The sequence below is a fragment of the Tachysurus fulvidraco genome, chromosome 13, assembly GCF_022655615.1.
Source record: "Tachysurus fulvidraco isolate hzauxx_2018 chromosome 13, HZAU_PFXX_2.0, whole genome shotgun sequence".
NCBI classification, from domain to species: Eukaryota; Metazoa; Chordata; class Actinopteri; order Siluriformes; family Bagridae; genus Tachysurus; species Tachysurus fulvidraco.
The window spans coordinates 15,826,816-15,847,065 of record NC_062530.1 but is presented as its reverse complement, the minus strand read 5'-3'; the positions used below and the strand labels follow the sequence as shown (position 1 = coordinate 15,847,065).

Below are 20,250 nucleotides of genomic sequence, written 5' to 3'. Positions count from 1 at the left end.
AAGTAAGTGGTAGACTTGACTGTCTGTAAAGAGAGTGTTAAAAACAATAGAGGGTATTAAAGTGCAGTAATAAAAACAGTACAGTATCAGAATTAATGACAAATCTTTATTTGTTTAAATTGTGACCAAGTCTATGTCCAGTAATGGTAACTTTAAAATAAATCTGAAGTACTGTAGGGAAAATAAATAGGGGTCTTTCCATCTCAGGCTGTGTCCTAAACTCACTGTTCCCTTTGTTGATGAAGGGGAATTCAATGTCTGAAGACAAGCATCAATCAGAGCTTGTTGCATTTTAGACATAACTCATTCATTCATGCTTAATTTAATTCTTGCTGCTGGAATGGCCGTACAAATTTATTCACACATTTATACACAATATATAGTGTTTCATTCTAATAAACAAATGATACGTGCTCTTATTCCAGGGGTCTGTTTATGTTGTTCAATCTCATCCAACACTGGTTTCTCCTTCAATATTCCGGATCCAGGAATGGTTAACTATTGTCCATCATGCAAACAAACCATTTGACATGTCACAACAAACTGTTCGAAATCTCATTCTTATATGTGCAATCTCACTTTCAAACACAACAGTGCTTTCTTAAAACTAGGCCTAAATATTTCAAAATGATCAAATCAGAAAAAACAGTGGAGATAATTTGGTGTGCACCTTTTATTTTCTTGACAAATCATATATTGTTTTTGAAATTTCAAATCAAGTTCATTCTTCTTGATTAACAGTAACCTGCTTCTAAAAACTGGTAAAATTATACCATGTTTTCTCAGCTATCAGCCTTATACAATTTAAAACCTAATACAAGCTAACAAGCATATGAGAACTCTATGAGAATGTGAAATGAACATCAAATCGACAATGTGTTTGCTCCGGAAAAGATCAGTAATGGTTCACAGTAACAACAATATGAAATAATGAAAACAACAAAAACAGGAACTCTGAAGAACTGGAACTGAAAACTTGGCATGGGGCAGACAAAAGAGCTGAATTTTCCAAAATTTTTGGCAGCACAGTGGCCCCGGTTCCTGTAAAGGGTCACCGATGTGGTGAAGTTATCACGAGGGGCGAGTCGATCACGTTCTAATACTTCTTCCTGTAAGCCAGAGCTCCATAGACCACCAAAGCAGCAATGGCTACCAATGCAGCACCACCATACAGAAGAACAGTAAGCTCAGATGACACAGGCTCTGGTACAGGCTCTGGTACAGGCTCTGGTACAGGCTCCGGTACAGGCTCCGGTACAGGCTCCGGGTGTGCTGGAGCAGCAGGTGGCTTCTGAGCTGGAATAGATGCTGTGTGTACAGACTGTAGATGCTGTGGTAGTATTTCCTGTTCTAAAGCTGCAGCAGGAGGTAAAAGAAGAGGAACCTGGAATGGAGCAGAGGTCTCCTGTACAATGTTTGGCTCCAGTGATGGCATCTTCTGCGCTGGAGCTGGGGGTTTAAGGGGTGATTTCTGGGCTGTAATGTCCTGTACAATCACTGCTTGTGGCTTTTTTGGAAGTATCTCATGCAATGGAGCTGCATGGACAGCCTCAGTCTGTGGCTCAACTTTAGCTTCGTGTTCTTGAACTGTTCTTCGTACCACTGGCTCCACAGGAGCTAGAACAGGTTCTGGCTGAGCTGACTGAGGCTCAGGTTCAGGATGAAGCACTTGGGGTGAAGCAGCAATAGGAAGGGAAGGATGAACAGAACATTCCTGCTCCACACCAACTGGAGCATCAACAATGACAGTAGAGGATGAAAGAGCAAGATGTTCTGGCTCTACTTCAACTGGAGCATCAGTAAAGACAGCAGTGCAAGAAGGAGTGAGGGACTTGGGTTCTACATCAACTGGTGGAACAGCACAGACCAGGCTAGGAGGTGCCTCCAGGATGACAATTTGCTCCTCTAGGGACATCGGGGACACTGGTGCTTCTGAAACCGACTGTTGTGGAAATGAAACTTCTGTTCTAAGCTCCTCTCTGAGGGCCTCCAGCTCACTGTCAGTGCCCAGGACACTGAGCACGCTTTCCTGCAGCTCTTCCTCTTCTACAGCTTCTCCCTCCTCAAGAAGCTCAGCCTCCTCACGCTCCACATGCACAATGTCCGAATTGGACGAGTTGTTCTCACTGCGCTCCTCAGCCGAGGCCACGCCCTCACCACTGTCCACACTCTTGGCATCCTCCGGCTCCATGGTGCCAACCTGAGCCCAGGAGTCGTGGCCACTCAGCGATACAGGCAAACTCTCCGTGTGCCAGGAGCTCAGGCCGCTGCTGTCTGCCACGCTGATGAGCAGTGACTCAGGGGGGCTCAGTTGCTCGCGACCCTGCTCCCCTGACAGGATGTAGATATCGTTACTGTCTTCAGCGATGAGCGCACCTGGTTCTTCCACATCCTCCAGGCTAAACACTGCACCCTGCAAAATAATAAGACAAGGCTTGAACATCAAACAAATGCAATGCAAAAATGTAATGATTTTTGAGAGAATTTATGTTATAATCTTGAAGAAGTTGACACTGGTACAGACTGAATAAAACCTATCAGATGTAAACCTCAGTAGGAAAAATGTCAGTATTCAGTTTGAATTACAAATAAAATAATTTCAGAATGACCTGGAAAACCGAGAGACAGTCAGTTGTTATATTGCGAGGGCAAATTACATTTACTAATGTGGCATAAATGTTTGCTAAAGTGCAAACTGACTCACTGAGATGAAGACACTGTCATTGTTGAAAAACTACTGGTGTGAACTGTGACAGGAAATAGCATGTACCAGTGCACTTCCCTAGTAACGTCATTCAGAAGGAGAGTTTAAATCAGTTTAATAAATATAGTGCAGGAATCAGAGGAAACTGCGTCATAAAAAACCACAGAGTAAATGCATGTGGTGAGAACCTGTTAAGAATGAATGTCTTCCAAGAAGAATGTCACAATCTGCACAAAAATAAACCTGCTATTGTTTTAATGCAAGTTTGGTGGCAGTGCCCGGAGTTATACTGAATGTTTCTATAGCATGTCTAATTACAGAGTTTCTATAGCATGTCTAAATACATCATCTTTATATGTGCTAAATTTATTGAGAATGAATATCATGAATCTTTTCTGACAAAAGGTACACAGTTCCCATTTTATAGTTTCAGTAGAACAAGGTTTGGTCTGAAACACTCAGGCAGGAGGAGATACTTAAAGGTGCTACCCAAGGAGCAATAGAACTCGACTTCAAATGGGAGTCAAGCATAATTTTTTGACAGTTTCCTCTGAGTACATTTGTTTCCTGCCATTCCAGTGGCTCGAATGATGGGGGGTTGAAAATACATTTATGCTTATGTCTTTTTCGTACATTCATGTCCTGTTCTCTTCCTCTTAACTGGAACACCTGAAGACTCATGAGTCAGAATCCACGTAAGTGTCTGGTAATTTTCAGCACTAATCCTGACCGCCATCTCCTACAGAAAGAGTCTGTTGTACAATGTGTTTAACCAACGTGTAACAGGGGACGAAGAAGATAACTGATTGGCACAGAAATATCACAGGCGTGCAGATAAAGGATTAGAAGGTTTTTTAATGATATTGTGCTGCATAACAGCAAATCCCTTCTGCATAGCTGCCTCTATGCTCTAAAACAAAATGAGTCATTTCAGGAGGCAGAGCAGGGAAAGCTAAAGCCTGTGCAGTAATGCATGTCTGACTGACTTAATGAGCTGCATGAATAAAAAAACTTGTCACAACCTGCAGATTCAGCTGGTAGATAAACCTGATATTCATATTTGTTTCACATCTAAAATTCTCTCTCTAGCTCTTTCCTCTCTCTTAGACACACATCCTTTTAGTTTATTTTTCCACTCACACACAAACGCCGTCTCTAATCTCAGATTTTGTCTTTTTTTTTGGTCTTTTTTTTTTTCCATACAGTCATAACTATCTCTCTCGGATCATTCTAATCAATCTCATTCGACCTTAAAACCGCTTTCATTTCTGACACATTATCAAAGTTGTGGCACACCAGAGACATCAGATCTTTGCTGCTTTGAGAAACCATTCAGTCATAATCACAGGTGGACTCAAGTCCCTCTAAGCCTGCGCTCCTATTTTTGATCTGCTTTGCATAAAAGTTAAAAACATAAGCCTTGGTGAAAGTGACCTAATGTGATCTTGCTGTAATGGATTTGGCATCAGGAACCTTGTAACATGTAGCTGAAAGTTACAGGAGTTACGAACAGTAGTCTAGCAGAAATCATCAAATTCCCTCTGGTTGTATTAAATATAAAGAGAATAAGAGAGAAATATAAAAAGAAACAACATATAAAGAAACAACATGCGTGTGACTGGGTAGAGCGCCCTTTCCAAAATCCTCCACTTGCCCCAGGAGCTAGAATCCAAAATATCTACACCAGCTTCTGCATGCCCCCACAAGTAGAGTTAACATCTTACACAACCTGACTGAACACAACTATCCAACACTTTTCCTAGTAGGCTTCCCAAATCTGTTTGTTGTGTACACAATCTGAACCACTTCACAGTTCTACACATGCAGACAAAATAACTAAAATAAAAAACTGCACATAGATATTAACCCCAGTATTGGTCAGTTTATTTCTTATCTTGTTTACGACATGAATATGAGAACGTTTCCTTCATACTACCAATATAGGAGCACACTCAGCAAACCACACGTCTTTGGTTTTGAGACAATGAGTTTCAGAGAAAAGGTTAATAGAAATTAAACATATATTGCTTTAAATTCAGCTGGCACAAAAAATGATGCAGTGGAGATATCTAAACAAACCCACATGTCCAACTGCAAAAGTTTAGTCCGTTAAATCAATAGTGCATACACTATTTGTTTTTCTTTTATTAAATGTCAAGTTGTCCTTATCACCAAGTGTTAAAAAGTCAAGGCAATGTACAGAGTATGAATTAAGCAGAATATCTTCACTATTCATAATTAAATTCATACTCTATAGCAGGACAAAGCTGTAGAAAAAAGCTTTTAGCGGGCCTTTAATTTAAATCTTATCTGCCTAACACTAATGTAAAATAGTTCCTTGTTGAGATTTACTTTGGTGTTAATTAGTGAAGTTAAACTTTTGAAATATTTATGCCTTAAACACTATTAACTGCACCAGGTGTTGTAGCTTTGTGTATGCAGAGTTTGGATGTTCTCCCCTTATGCTTTGGGGTGTGTCAGTTCCTCTCCAGTCCAAAGACACGTTGTAGGCTGAGTGGCATCTCTAAATTGTCTGTAGTGTGTGAGGATTGTGACTGTGCCCTGCAACGGGTTATAGCACCTATTCATGGTGTCCTCTGCCACGTGCCCCATGTCCTATAAGACTCTATGTCTAAGTCTCCGGGTTCCTCAGGACCCTGAGTAAGATAAGCACTACAGAATATGGACAGATAACAAATATGATCAGCTCAACTACTGCAACTCTGTTTGATTGTTAAACATCTGAAGATGTCCTTTAATTAACTAAGCTCTTATTATGTGGGTCTCTATTGCTTTGAAGCCCTGGATGCTAGCATACAGAGGAACCATAGACCTTCCCCAACCGTCATGGAGTATAAATATGATGTGTGATTTTCTCTCGAAGTTACTCGGAATGTTTCAGTTCTATTATTAGTGTGTATTTGTTTAAAGCAAGCAAGGTGGAGTCGTACGTTTTGTGACCCAGATCAAGCCATAACCCCATGTTTTCAGCATTGGCTGCTTTTTCTACTGTCCTGGACTTGTTGCTGGATAATTGGTGAAAACCTGGATCATACACTGCTTCTTATACAGCCAGGATTGATTGGATTGATTAAATGCATCAGCTAGCTACCTTAAAGTTTTGGATGCCATGGATAAAAAAAAGTGTCTCCAGTGAGCTGTCTAGGCATTTTAGATGTGAATATCAGCTGTGTAAAGAAGTCACGCAGTGTCACCGGAACCCTTTCATTTACGGTACAGCATTTATATAAATTGAGTTGTATTTCAATTTACATAACCCAGCAATTGAGGGTTAAGGGCCCAACAGTGGCAACTTGGTGGACCTGGGATTTGAACTCATGACTTTCCGATCAGTAGTCCAATGCGTTAACCATTAGTTGCAACTATCATTGGCAATAATATGAAAGTGACGTGACATACGGCTAAGTACGGTGACCCATACTCAGAATTTGTTCTCTGCATTTGATCCATCCAAAGTGCACACACACACACAGCAGTGAACACACACACACCGTGAACACACCCAGAGCAGTGGATAGCCATTTATTCTGCGCCGCCCGGGGAGCAGCTGGGGGGTTCGGTGCCTTGCTCAAGGGCACCTCAGTCGTGGCCGGCCCGAGACTCAAACCCACAACCTTAGGATTACGAGTCAGATTCTCTAACCATTCATTGTTTTCCCTCAGCTTTACTGAACAGCTTAAGAATCAATTACGGATAGATAATACCGTTGTATCCTGGTGTCCCCTTATTCAAGCTAAAGTCATGCTTTTTAAATAATCCTGATTCATGACTTGTTCCTTCTAAAGCCACATATAGTTTTTGTTTTGTCCATTTCCTAGCTACTGGCACTATTCATAGACAGAGTCATGAGATGACATTGTCCTGTTCCTGGAAATAAGCAAAGCTTTTCTTCCATTTGATTTCTTTTAGCTGAGGGACATTAAAAGGTCATAAAGTTATGCTTTTATTTAGAAAGTTGCGACTCCACAAGAGCAGCGCAAGACATCTATGGTGATTTGTGTCTGAATTAACTACCAATCACATCACATACACTATTGTGTAGAGAACGAAGAGAAGGAAGGAAGGAAGAGACACCTTGCAGTGGAACTAGGACAGTGTCCCTGCTGATGATTTTATACGAGGATTTATCAGATTTATTTTTGGACTTCCCTATGACGCTCAGTCTGTGCATGTGTGTGTGTGAAGCTATGAGTGTGTAGCACATGATTCTTGTTCTGCAGCTGCCACTGCTGTAAAAAGTTTGTTACATAAAGCAGTGGGACGAGCGGCATCCAGTATGCCAACACGGCTTCAACTCAGGCATCATCAGCTACTGTTCAAAACACAAACGTCTTTAACTTTTACTTTTCGTTTCTTTTTGCTTGAATGGAAGGGACTTGAGTCAAGGTTATTTGTTTGGCAATCCCTAAAAATGGATCAGGTTACATCAGGTTATAACTTTGGAAATCCTGGTAGATCTCTAACGCAGTAGTCTGAGCCAGGACTTTTGAAAGACAGCATGAAGGACAATTAAATGTCATTGTTAATGAACAGAATATATTTAAGATATAAAAATAGATATAGTATCACAAATCTGAGAGTGCACCACAACAGGGCCTTAATAAATAAATATTTTAAATGCATTAAAGATCTTGCACAATGCCTCCTGCTATATCTTTAAGGGCTCTTAAAATATTTTCCGCGACCATAAAACATTAATAATGTAAACAGTCAATTTTATGCTGTGATAAATATTCATAAAAACAATAATTTGATGTACAGATCATGTACTAGATACAGGGTCAGATTTCCTACATTTCAGTAAGTACCACAAACAAACACAATCATTTGCCTACCTGAAGTTGGCTGTTTTCTGTGACAGTGATATGCCAACGCAGCCCGGAGTCAATAAATAAAAGCAAACTAAATGGAGACACACACACAACACGCTGCCCGTCAGAGAAATGACCAGCAGTTGTACAGGACTTGCCGTTCATGCCTTGCTCCCTCCCCTAAACACACAAACCCCTCCCGTCACATTCATGTCATCTCTGCCTGAACTCTGGATTCCTCATGAAGGTTTTGCACTGGAGGAATGTGGATCTATTCAGGAGACACTGTTCTCGTTCCTCTGTGTAGAAGCAGCAGAGAGGCTTTAGTTAAACTAATACTGTGGACTGAATAATCGCACATAGGTTCAGAAAAACAAAAGAGTTTATCCGAGCTCTCAGAAGGACACCGACTGTTATAAAATTATTTATGATGGTATTATCATACTGTTGTATTATTATTGTGCTCAAAGTGTGCGTAATCTAAAGGTGGCAGCAATAAACAGTTTTAGCTCTGATTGTTGAAATGACCTTAAATGAACTAAACAGTAGTGTTGTTGAGATCCATGACCTTTAAAATATTTTAGATTACTGAACATGATAAAGAAAAAAAAAAATACTGTAATATATACATAACAGATTCCATGTCAGTGTCTAATAAAACACAATCTGGTTGTGAAAGCAGAGAAGTAAATAATGGAGAACTAAAAAGTTTGGGACTTTTAGTAGAAGTAATTCCAGGCAAAACAACAGAGAGCAGATAACTGCAATGCTTAATAGTTAATCAGATTCAGAGACTATCCATGTTATCATTATATACACGGATACGAAACAACAGAGACGTGAACGCGACATTTGCACCATGAAATGTAATATTCTCTTTCAGCGTGTACTTTAAAAGCACTGCTCTGATAGCAGATTTATGGCTCCCTCTTCTGGTACACATGCTGTGTGACTTCTGGGTTCTCAGTTAATTTTTTCCCCCTTTACAAAACAACAAATATGTGAAAGTGAATATTATAAAGAAGCAAATGCAGTATATCGTCTAAAATGTTATTAAAATGAATAACACATCATCTTGCTTTGCTCCTAATTAAGCGGAAGTCATCAACAAGATATTTATGAAATGCCTTTTTGATATATGAAGGTACGAAATTAAGAATTACAGAAATTAAATACATTAAATACATTAAGATAAAAAGAATATGTATAAAAATTAATAAAAGTTCTTCAAACAAATATATGTTACAAAAAAAGATTTCAAAGATTTTACATAATATTTCTCTCATTTCTAACAAATGCTGGTCTAACACAAAGACTAATAAAAAGTCAACACAAATCAGTTCTTTGAAATATTTAGATACATTGTGTTGTGTATATGATGTATATTATATTATGTCTTTTATTTTATATACATACATACATACATACATACATATATATATAAAATTTATTTATAACTTCCTGCAAAACTGATGTAACTGCAGGCATGGTTCATGAACTCCTGAACTTTGTTGCATTTTCATGGTTTTCTTTAGGTTTGTTTTAGTTGCCTGGATGCAACACAGAACTCAGAGGTATAATAGCATCAAGTGTTGAGTGAAATGCTTATTTAACATCAAACTAAGGTTACTGCAAAGTGTCATGTATTCCATCGACACACCCTGCCACTCATTCACCACACTCACACTGGCATCAAGAAATTTCTTTTCAGTGCTCCATTGCTGCACATTTTAATAAATGCACAGTGAAAAACGCAGCAATTTCCATGGGAATTAACGGGAATATATGGGAATAAACTGGGAATTAAAAAAAAAATGCAGAGTTGCCTATAACAAGGAACTTAAATGTAGTTAAAAAAATATTGCAGCATAATTTTGTTTAAAACAACAAGATTTAATGCAATTCAATTTGTACCCTGCGTTCCTCGGTCACTTGCACACAGCACACTGCTTACTGGAGGGCCATTGAGGCCAAACCTCCTGCATGTACTCGTGTTCTTCCATAACATGTACAGCAACACTTTATTTTAGGATAACTTAACTAGTTGCTAATTAGCATAAATATTAATAATAAAATATTGGCACATATTAATGCCTCATTGTACATAAACCTTATTCTACATTCTTAAATGTACCCAATACCTAAACTTAATAACTACCTTACTAACTCTTAATAAGCAGTAAATTAAAAGTGTTACCACATGCACAGATAATTAGATGACCCTCCCCCACACACTCACTCCCCCCGAAATAAAAAAAATAAACATTCCATATATTACCTAATGGGGGGATTCACCTCCATTTTTCAGGCCTTGATTACCACAAAAGCAGAGACCTAATAAACTTGAGAAAAAATGCTTCATTTTGATTGGGACTTTTTTTTAGAAGGGCAAGGGTGGGGGATGCTTTCATTTTACAGCAATCATAGGGAAATATGTTTATTAAAATTATTAAGTTTATTATGTTTATTATGCTTTTGTGTTACTCAATGAAAGAATCAGTTAAGGTTCTACTTACAATTAAGATGTCAAGATGTCATTTTTAAAATTTGTATTACCTTGCATGCATGTCTGCTTATGACCAAAAAAAATGTTTATGTATGTTTGTATATGATATAGTTTATATACATTCCCCTATATTTCCAAATAATTCACATAAATTCCTGTAAATTTCCATAAATTCCCATAAAGTTTCCAATTTTGAATATTCCCAAAATTCCCCAGATTAAGTTCCCGTGGAAAGTTTCCAAAAAATTTACCGGGAATTTCCTGGACACTTTCCGCCCCTTTGCAACCCTAGCTGTAACAGAGACCACCATCTGTGTTACACAGCCATTTTGTTTGTCTAGCATTTCAGCTGTGAAAATGTCCGACATATAGATTGAAATACACAAACAACGTTGTATAATCTTTAATAGAAAATACCTGACTGATCTAGTTATTGCTTAATATCATGAGGAATCAGCAAGGCATTCCCATTTCCCACAGAAATTGACAAAATGCCAATTCACACAACAACATTAGTTTCAGAAGCACTTTCAAATAATATAAGCTTCAATTTTAACTGGAAGTTGAGGATAGGATTTTAAAAGCTTTTTAAAAGAAAGGGGGGTTGCGGCACTCACCCATCCACCTTGCTGGATGATGAAGTCTGCCTCTGCTTCCACTACGTACTGCTCACCCAGAGAAAGTAGAGAAGTCAGAGGATAACCTTCACTATGCAGGGCTTGCAATAACACTAATGGTACCAAAACCTAAAAAGAGAGAGAGTATGATGTAAACAAATCCAAACAACACAATCTCCTAGCTGTAGTAATGGTAACTGTACAGCAGTCAGTGCTTTAAAATTTTTACCACTTATTTTGGGGTTTTTTGTTTGAGTGATTTTTTTTCTAACAAATATGTCTAAAAATAGTGGACAGTAAACAATCCTGCAAGGAAACATTGTCAAGGATGTAAAAGATGTCCGTTTGTGCCCCTGTGTAACGTCAGCAACCTCCCTCATTGTTCAATATATGGATTCACTAACAATGATTTACATGTAACATAACTAATAACATTATTTCAGTTTATACAAAATAAATTGCAGTGGCATCTTCGTGGACCTGGGATTCAAACTCATGACCTTCTAATCAGTAGTCCAACACTTTAACCACTAGGCTCCCACATCCCACACCTCATACACCACATCATAAACTAATTGCTATTCTCTGGGAAGGATTTTAGATTTCAGTTAATCCAGGCCTCATCAAACCGGTATAAACTGAATGTTCTTTCTGTCCACGACAGATAAATCCTAACAAAGTTTACATTTTACACTTTTATCCTAATTCAGAAGTCACCCCATCTTGGAAAAAAATAATCTCTTGCTCCATAATTTCAACAGCTCCAAATCAGTCATTTGCATTAAAAAAAAAGTCAAACACATTCTGTCCTCTGAAGTAACAACTGCTTCCAATAATGTATACATCACTCAAGAAGAGAAATATGTAACCTGCTCAGTCTTTTAAGTGTTTTAATGCGGAAAAGAAAAATGGCGCAGCTATGATGTTCGGAACCTGACTGAGAAAAACTGAAAGTGACTGAGAGCTTAAATGTGCAAACATTACTGATCGAACAAATTCTTATGCAAACGTTACAAAAGGGCACATTTTTTATTACACCTTTAATTGACCAAATTTTAGATCTGGCGCAGACATAATTTGTGAACTCCTGTTGTAAAAATAATACTGTAGACTGCGTTGTGCTTTCATCATAAAAATAGATGGGATCAAGGGGTAATTGATTGGATCAAGTAAAACCCTCTTAAGTGTGCAAACAAACTTCAATCCCAGCTACAAGACTAACTTGTCACCTTGCTCCAGCCTCCTTCAGAATGGGAGGAAATCTCTTTCACTGCACTTTGGAAATTTTCATAGTCCAGCTGCCTGCAAAACACACACTCAGTTAGTGAACTGTTTAACTTTTATTCAGGTGTCTAATCTTTAATCGTTAACATTCTATATGCTGTATGGTATATAAATGATTGCAGCATCTACTGGAACTATTGCAACACGTTTAGAGGCTGCTAAATTAACCAAGTCGGATTAATATAAAATAACCTTTTACATACATAAGTACAAACATGCCTATACACCCGTGGTAAAATTGTAGCCTTAATTTTTATGTAAAGATTGAAACCAAGGAAAGTCACGTCAGATCTTTTTCCAAAACAATTTAGTGACATCACCAGCATGAAGCTGCTGTGAAGGTGCCACATGGCTGGTGTGAAGGAATCACAGAAAATTGTGAGAACAGGAATATAAAGGTCATAGCACATGGTGCAAATCACTCATCAGCACCAAGAATCAGGTGGTCAGATTGGAATTCATAAAAGAAATATAGAGAGAGGTTCTGGATCCAAGATTAACTTCTACCAAAGAGCAGAGAACAAAAGGATCTGCTCAGGATCCAAAACCTATGAGCTCATCAGTTAAGGACAGTGGAGGTAAAGTCATGACTGCTCCTGGAGTGAGCTCACTAAGCTTATTGATGATACACATGAAACCAAACTATTTGATAGGAACTTCATCCTGCAGCAAAACAATGATCCCAAACATAAAAAGTGAAGGGTTTTAAACTGGCCATTTCAATCACCAGACCATAACCAAGTTGATCATGACTTTCACCTCTTGAAGGAAGAAAATCCCAAAAACAAAACAAGTGAACAAAGCTGCAGTAATAAACAAACAAACAAACAAACAAATAAATAAATAGACGTGACAAGAGACAAATGGATCAGTTTGATTATATCACTGGGCTTGATGCAATTATTGCAAGCAAGGAATATGCAACCAAATAAAGGTGCTTCATTTACTGTAACACCATCTGTTCCAATTCTATGTTATTTAAACCGAGATGTGTAAGCATCGGGAAATAAAAGCTGATCTATCCACATACTCAATGCTGGACCTTAAACCCAAATAAATTTAGTCTATAGAAAAAAAAATAGAATTGGCTTTCAAGAAGCTTTTATTGTCATTTCAACCATATATAGCTGACACAGTACACAGTGAAATGAAAACGTTTCTCCAGGACCACGGTGCAACATAATGACAAAGCTACATAAAACTGGGAAAAAACAACATAGAGCTAAGGACTTACAGTACGTCCTAGCCACATGACGTGTAACAGTGCAAACAGAACGTACAAAGACAAATACAAAGTACACTGAGTAGTGCTGACCAGTGTGCATACTGTAGACTGGACTATAGTCTATGCCTGCTCCATTACATCTTGGTTTTAATTTTTACATCACAAAGACCAGGGATTTTACCAAGGGGTGCAGACTTGATTAGTAAAACTAATTAAATAAACTGTAATAAAAACTACAATATATGACCAAAAGTATGTGGACACCTGACCATTGCACCTTTGTGTTCTTTTTGAACATCGTGGTCCAGATTTATTCACCATTTGCTGTTATTATCCACTTTTTTTTAAAGATGATTTTCCACTAGATTTTGTTTCCATTCAGGCATAGGAATGTTGTGACAGCAGTGTAAGGAAAACTCTCATACAGATGTCTAGATGTCTACATACATTTGGCCATATCGTTTACAGTTTATCAAGGCCTGAGCAACAATTGTATGGCCTTCACTTACTTCTATGAATGGACAAATAACCTCAGGTGATGAGAAATACAACAGAATGCATTATGTCATTTTTCTTGTGTCATAACATGAAAAATAAGTTTACAATTTAATTTCACAATTTAAATTTAATTCAGTAACATTTATAAACACCTTCCTTAAAACATTGCTTCAGTTCATTGACGTTTAAGGTGTAAACATTCATACACATCATCTTGGGTTATCTGGAAGCTGCTAGACATTGCATTTGTCTCAAGAATATTCTGCCATAAAGTGGACTTTATCAATGTCTCAATGACTTGGCTGCAAAACAAGCTTAAAAATAACCCCCTTTCACAACCGTGTAAGACAGGAGCTTATTTCTAGCCACTTTCGACACGAGTCATTCCAGTTTTTTTCTGATTGTGTTGTCATGAACATAAATGTATTATGTGCTTATAGATGCCTTTAAGCTCAATAGCTACTGGGTTTTTCTACATCAATGAGCATTAAGGGCAAGTCATGGCCTAATGGTTAGAGAGTCTGACTCGTAATCCTAAGGTTGTGGGTTTGAGTCCCGGGCCGGCCACGACTGAGGTGCCCTTGAGCAAGGCACCGACCCCCCCAACTGCTCCCCGGGCGCTGCAGCATAAATGGCCCACTGCTCCGGGTGTGTGTTCATGGTGTGTGTGTGTGTTCATGGTGTGTGTGTGTTCATGGTGTGTGTGTGTGTGTGTGCGTGTGTGTGTGCCCGCACGCACTTTGGATGGGTCAAATGCAGAGAACGAATTCTGAGTATGGGTCACCGTACTTAGCCGTATGTCACGTCACTTTCACTTTAAACAGTCAGTCCTTAATCCTCACTTTAAACAGTCAGTCCTTAGTCCAGTGCTGGGAAGAGATCTCCAGTTGCAAACATTACTTCTTCTAAACATTCAAAGTGAATTTCAAATGATCTGGAGATGGTCTCATAACACGTCTGAGATTGAGATATATATGTATATAGAAGGAACAATTGCTTCTCATAGCTGAAGTCCTTTCTTCTTAGGATGAAGCAGACACACCCCTGACACAACACTGCCAAAATATTCTGTTTTTATACAAGCAGCAACACTTCTTACATTTACAGCATTCTTGATTGTTAACTGACCTTTTGCATTTACTCAACAACACCTGACAGACACTTACTCTTTAATAATGATTGTGTGTGTGTGTGTATAAACTGTGCACTTAAACCATCTGCTTTCTGAATGTTGTTTTACTTTGTGGGGGTTTAAAAAGACTACATATCACCTGTGGTTATTGATTGTTTAGAGTTGGTGAAAACCACACAATTGTTATTGATACCCTGATTGTTTAAAACATAGTACTGATGCATACTTTCTTTTTCCCCCATAATGGAGCATATACGGTCATATTATATTGACATATAAGCCTTTTCATGAAAATTGAACAGACACTGACCCACTGAGAAGAGTCCGTGTGGCCGAGACCAGATGTGTGTCCAGCACTTGCATGACACGGTCCCCCAGCACGGCCAGGCTGTCCTCTATAGTGTTCTCAGGATTAGCTGGACTGAACACTGGTGATGTCTGCCGATCAAAGCCTGTACTTGGAAAAGCTATAAAAAAAAAAAAAAAGAAAGAAATAAAAAAAGAAACATTTGTATTAATCAGACCAGTATCAGTGTTTTACTATGTCCAAAATAATGACAAAATCTAACCCAATACAGTAATATCAAGTATTTACAGCAAAAGAATCCAAAATAGAGCAGATCGATACCTAGAATGTAAATTAGGTGCAATAAAGTAGAAGAGACCGGGTATAGTTGTAACACTTTTTGCTTCAACAGCTGAAACTGTGTCTTTTTGACTGACCAGAACTCAAATCCAATTTCTGCTGGACTCAGGAGAGAGTGCGTGTGAATGTTGGTGTCTGTGTGTTCTTGCATGTTAGAACAAACTTCCTTAACGGTATGTATGCTTAACAAACGCTCTAAATCAAAAACGAGGTCATTGTGTGTGATCTATTCTTAATCAGAGTCAAAGTAAACCAGTCAGGCCCTGCCATCTGATTCTCATCCCATGGTTGTGGGCTTTTGATGTTATATGTTGCCGCCAGCTGAAATGCAAACTTTCTTGCCTAAAAGAAAGTGGCATAGAAAAGATTGAGTACAAAAGCACAAAAAGTTTTTTTTGCCTTCCAACTATACTAGTTTTCTAGTGGCCAGCCGGTCATATTGCTACCTCACGTATAGTGGCGTCTGCTATACAAGACTACAGTCTATAAATCCACGTCTGCTGTAAGTCAAATAGTCAGCCAACTTTTTCTCCTGCACCTTAGAGAAAACTTTGTTGTTGCTCCGGTAACCTACACTGAGAAGATCACTGGATCCCTGGTCTCTCAGCTTCTGCAACGACTTGCCCTTCCCTGTGACCTCATCAGATGCTACTTTTAAAACATTGTCAGGCACACTTTGGTCAGTCTTTCTCTTCCACTGCCTAGGCATACTGTAAATCTATTAAAATGAAGGAAGTGGTGTTAGGTGTATGTTGGATGGTTGTAACCCTATTTAAAGATGTGTTACAACCCACCCCTGTAAACTATTGTTTATCTAGCTGTATTAGCTCAGTGGCTTGAAAGTAGCAGGGGGAAAAGTGCATCACATTTAGCCTGAGAAACCACAATTTCATTTAAGTCATATGATTATAACTGCAATAGTTTAAGTATTAAACAAAAGATTTTCTTGGTCAAAATGTCTACTTTCTTACCTCAAAATATTTTTTTTCTCTCTGTAGAACATGCATGCATATGTTTCCAGCCTTGACAACTACCATGTGCAATTGGTAAGGAAGCCTGTAAACAGAGATATGATCATATGACTCCTACCTTATCCCTGATGTGTGGAAGTGGTGGTGTTACAACTCTCCCCACGTTACAACCATACCCGGTCTCCCCTACCTGTTCATGCATCTTACAGGCAGTGATTTCGTCTTCTAACTGCTTTAGCTGTTCCTCAATCTGCTCCTTTATCCTGCTGGTCTTCTCCACAGCTGTTTCTTGTGAAGCCTGTCCAGATGCTCCTAATAAGAAATGTGGTGTTATTTTTTATTTTCTTTACACCAAAGCCACCCTATTGTCGGGTCACATATAAATTATGCATTAAACAAAAGGAGGACATGATATGCTGCATGATGAGCACATGCACAATAACTGTTTTTTTGATTCTGCCCTCTTTTGCTCAGATTATTTGATTGGATTTAGTACCAGGCTCTGGCTGGGCCATTCTAAATCTGTATAGCAAAAGTAAATGAATTGACATTGCTGATCAAATAGTTTCAGATGGGATTGTATGAAGAAATCCGGAGATTATCGTCACATGTATGAAGCATGCAGTACTTGACGGAAATTGCTGCAATTCTTTTAATGTTGCTGTAGGCCTCAAGTAAGCCTCTCTTAACCGTTTCAATTTTAAAGGGATATCGTGTTATTATTGTCTTTACTGTGTTCCATGGTATTTTTTTGTAACCCTCTCCAGATTCAAATTTTTTCAACAGCAAGATCCTCTACCTGACCATGGCTTTTCTGGTTAGTTACTAAGAAAATGCCCGGAAAACCTACAGGAACAGATGTATATTATTTGGCATTTATTTGATGACAGACATTTTTACTGATGGCAGGGGTACAATAGTTAGTGTTTAACAGGAGCATGAACGTGATTAGTTGATTCTGAACATTGCCCCATTTCCAGTAATAAAAGTGTGCATGCAATCTGGGTATAGCTTCTAACATGGTATAACTTAATTTCTTTTTCTTTATAAACATCACATGAGCCTGCCATTGTAACAAGGCTGTGTAGACATTTTATATTGACTCTATTTATAGTGGTTTTAGGGGATAATTCACTCTCACAGAAGAAACACTAAAAAGAATGAACATACTTTAAAACTTATCCTTTATCTCGTAAATATTATCTGTACTCAGGTGTGGCTAACTAAACAAATTTCAGATTTAACAAACAAGGGGTAGAGAACTGCATTATGAGTCTGAGGTATTTGCTCAGTGGCAGTGCAGGGATGAAGCTTGGTGGGGTTTTCCTAAGCTCATCTGCATCCAGAGCCAGTGGTGTGCGAGTAATTCAGCAGTGACTGAATAGACATTGGACTGGGTCTAGCAGAATACAGGGATCAGAAGCTCACTGCTCTGTCTCTGAAGCTCATTGAATAAAAACAAGAGCGAAGGAAACACGTGGAAGTTCTGTCTTCAAGCTGAGATGCCGGAGTGACCATATCATCCCTATTTATTCACTAAATAATGCAATCTAATCAGAAATGAATAATCTATTATCCTATTAAGTTTAGAGTCAACCGATCAGATGTTTGTTTCTGGGGCTTGTGTTCAATAGCGTTGAACAAAAATGTTACAAAAGCTGGGCAAATTTTTAATAATGATACAGAAGAATACTGAACAACAGTAGGCCAGTTATATTGTGCTCAGTTATTATATGTACATTTATTATGTGCAGCAATTACAGTGATGTTACCAGAAAATACACTACTATAAGTACGATGTCATCTCCTCTCTCATTTTTATTATTCATGGCAGAATTATATTGATGAAAAAACAAAAACAAATTAGTCTGCAAGAAGACTGGGCAGTATAGATCTAGGCTTTTGATGCACAATATGCTGTTAAGCAAACAAATCTGCATTAATATTTAGTTCCTAACTCAACGGTGACACACAAAACATTTCTGGTGGATCAATAGGACCGGTGGCATTGTTTAACTGCACCTTCCTGTACTTGAAACTCTGCTTGGAAATGGCATTAAATAAACTATCATACACACATAATAAATCTCACAGCTCAACGGTAATGTATTAACTGTCTGTATTTTGTGTAACCAAAAAAAAAACAAGGCCAATCAGAAGAACGTGCCTATTACACATTTGAACAATTCAAGCAACACACAGAAACAAAATAATCACTGTGGCTGGTGTCACTGACTGAAATCATATTTCTTTTCTATTAAAGTACCATAAGATTCATTATTCATGTCTGAGGTTTCAGACTTAGCTTAGAAATACTGAAAAATATTAATTTTAATTTAAAAGCTGTTTTTTCCCCAGCAAAATGGAGGAATACAGAAATGCTAATATTTGAAAACAACAAAAATGAGAATATGTGAAAAATTAGAATGTCAATGCATTAAATTTTTTTTTTATGATGATGATTTAACATTTGTTTGGCTATTAGAGGCTTTGTCAGCGCTGATGCACTCACAGGTGCTTAAATGTTGTTTGGTAAAGCAAGCAGTATGTGGTGTAACTTAATGTTCAAGTTTGCTCTCCATCATTCATGTGGATTAGACGTCTCTCTTGACCTCATTCTCATCTACATTTAGTGAAATGATCTTAGAAGTTATACAAGTTCCTCTGAGACAATTTACACTTTAAATTGCACATGACAGCTGAACTGAGGGAGGTGGGGCCAACATAAAAATATAACACCGCACATGTTGCCCCTGAACTGACCTTGAAGGCCTCAATCAGGAACTGAAAGTAAAGTAGTTATTGCAGAAGCCATTTCTGAACCAGTTCTCATCTCTCAGTGACAAAATAGATTTAACAATTTAGTCTTTGTAACCTTGGCCTTTACGTGACCAGTCATTGCATGAAATATGTAGAATGCATCCGGTGTCATTCTTTACCTTCCTCAAGCCTGAAGTGTGATCGAGGGGGAAGGCCGAGGTAGCACAGGAGGACGTATTTGGTCTCATAGTGGAATCCTTCAGGCACATTGCTGGTGGAACCAGGGGCAGCCATTGAAGAGAAATGTTATACTCACAGAGCACATACAATACCAATTCTGTAGGGGAAAGTTATAAAATATAACGAACAGATTAACATTTATGCTTTTATAAAAATAATGATAGATAGAAAGAGAAAGAAGAAGAACAACAACAACAGGAAGAAGAACAACAGGACGAAGATGTTCTTCAGTGACTAATAGATGCACCTTCAAGAAGTTTTTATTCAAGTTTTTTTTGTCCATAAAAAACATCTAAATGTCTATTTGAAGAAAAAAAGTAATAAAACTCAGAGCACGAGCAAGTTGTTTATCTTAAAAAGCCAGGAGTGTGAGTGTTTAACACTATCCCTGTTTATTAGCACACTGGGTACAGACCCACTCCTCTTACATTAGCATGCTGAACACAGCTACAGTAGCTAACCTCTCACAACCACACATGTTCACTCACTCACTCACTCTCACTCACACACACACACACACACACACACACACACACACACACACACACACACACAGTGTTAATAATAAAGTGCTGAAGACCAAAGAAACAGACTTACCTTACTGTTACACACAACCCCGTTACTGAACGTACTATTAAATACGTCCACTGAACACTGTCTGTGAAGTGCTTTAGTGCTCTAGTGCTAGTTGGCTAAGTGGTTAGCCGCTAACTTACAGGCTCCTATGTTGTGCGTATTCCTCAGCGTGCCCCTGTTCCGTCCCTTAATAATGTCGTGCTTCATACACACACACACACACGCACGCGCGCGCGCACGCATACACACGCACACACAC

The 20,250-nt window shown here is 38.4% G+C and overlaps 1 protein-coding gene across 2 annotated transcripts; it reads right to left on the bottom strand.

The window, feature by feature from the left end:
• Window positions 1–86: 86 nt before the first annotated feature.
• bcl2l13 (BCL2 like 13) lies at window positions 87–20,242 on the bottom strand. Of its 2 annotated transcripts, XM_027161841.2 has the most exons (7): window positions 20,013–20,242; window positions 19,355–19,512; window positions 16,623–16,727; window positions 15,109–15,265; window positions 11,889–11,961; window positions 10,660–10,788; window positions 87–2,413 (listed from the first exon to the last, which is right to left on the bottom strand). In XM_027161841.2, the coding sequence occupies exons 2-7, from the start codon at window positions 19,467–19,469 to the stop codon at window positions 1,097–1,099; spliced, it is 1,896 nt and encodes a 631-aa protein (XP_027017642.1). In that variant the 5' UTR covers window positions 19,470–19,512; window positions 20,013–20,242; the 3' UTR covers window positions 87–1,096. The 2 variants fall into 2 exon arrangements, with proteins under 2 accessions (XP_027017642.1, XP_047678463.1); XM_047822507.1 differs by lacking the exons at window positions 16,623–16,727; window positions 19,355–19,512; window positions 20,013–20,242 and adding an exon at window positions 16,416–16,431.
• Between the last annotated feature and the right edge of the window lie 8 nt (window positions 20,243–20,250).

Coding starts and splice junctions, on each gene's coding strand:
- bcl2l13 (XM_027161841.2), bottom strand. CDS start 19,469: ATGGCTGCCCCTGGTTCCACCAGCAATGTGCCTGAAGGATTCCACTAT. Junction 11,962..15,108: donor ACACGGACTCTTCTCAGTGG/GTCAGTGTCTGT, acceptor TGTGTTTTGCAG/GCAGCTGGACTATGAAAATT. Junction 10,789..11,888: donor CTGAAGGAGGCTGGAGCAAG/GTGACAAGTTAG, acceptor CTCTCTTTTTAG/GTTTTGGTACCATTAGTGTT.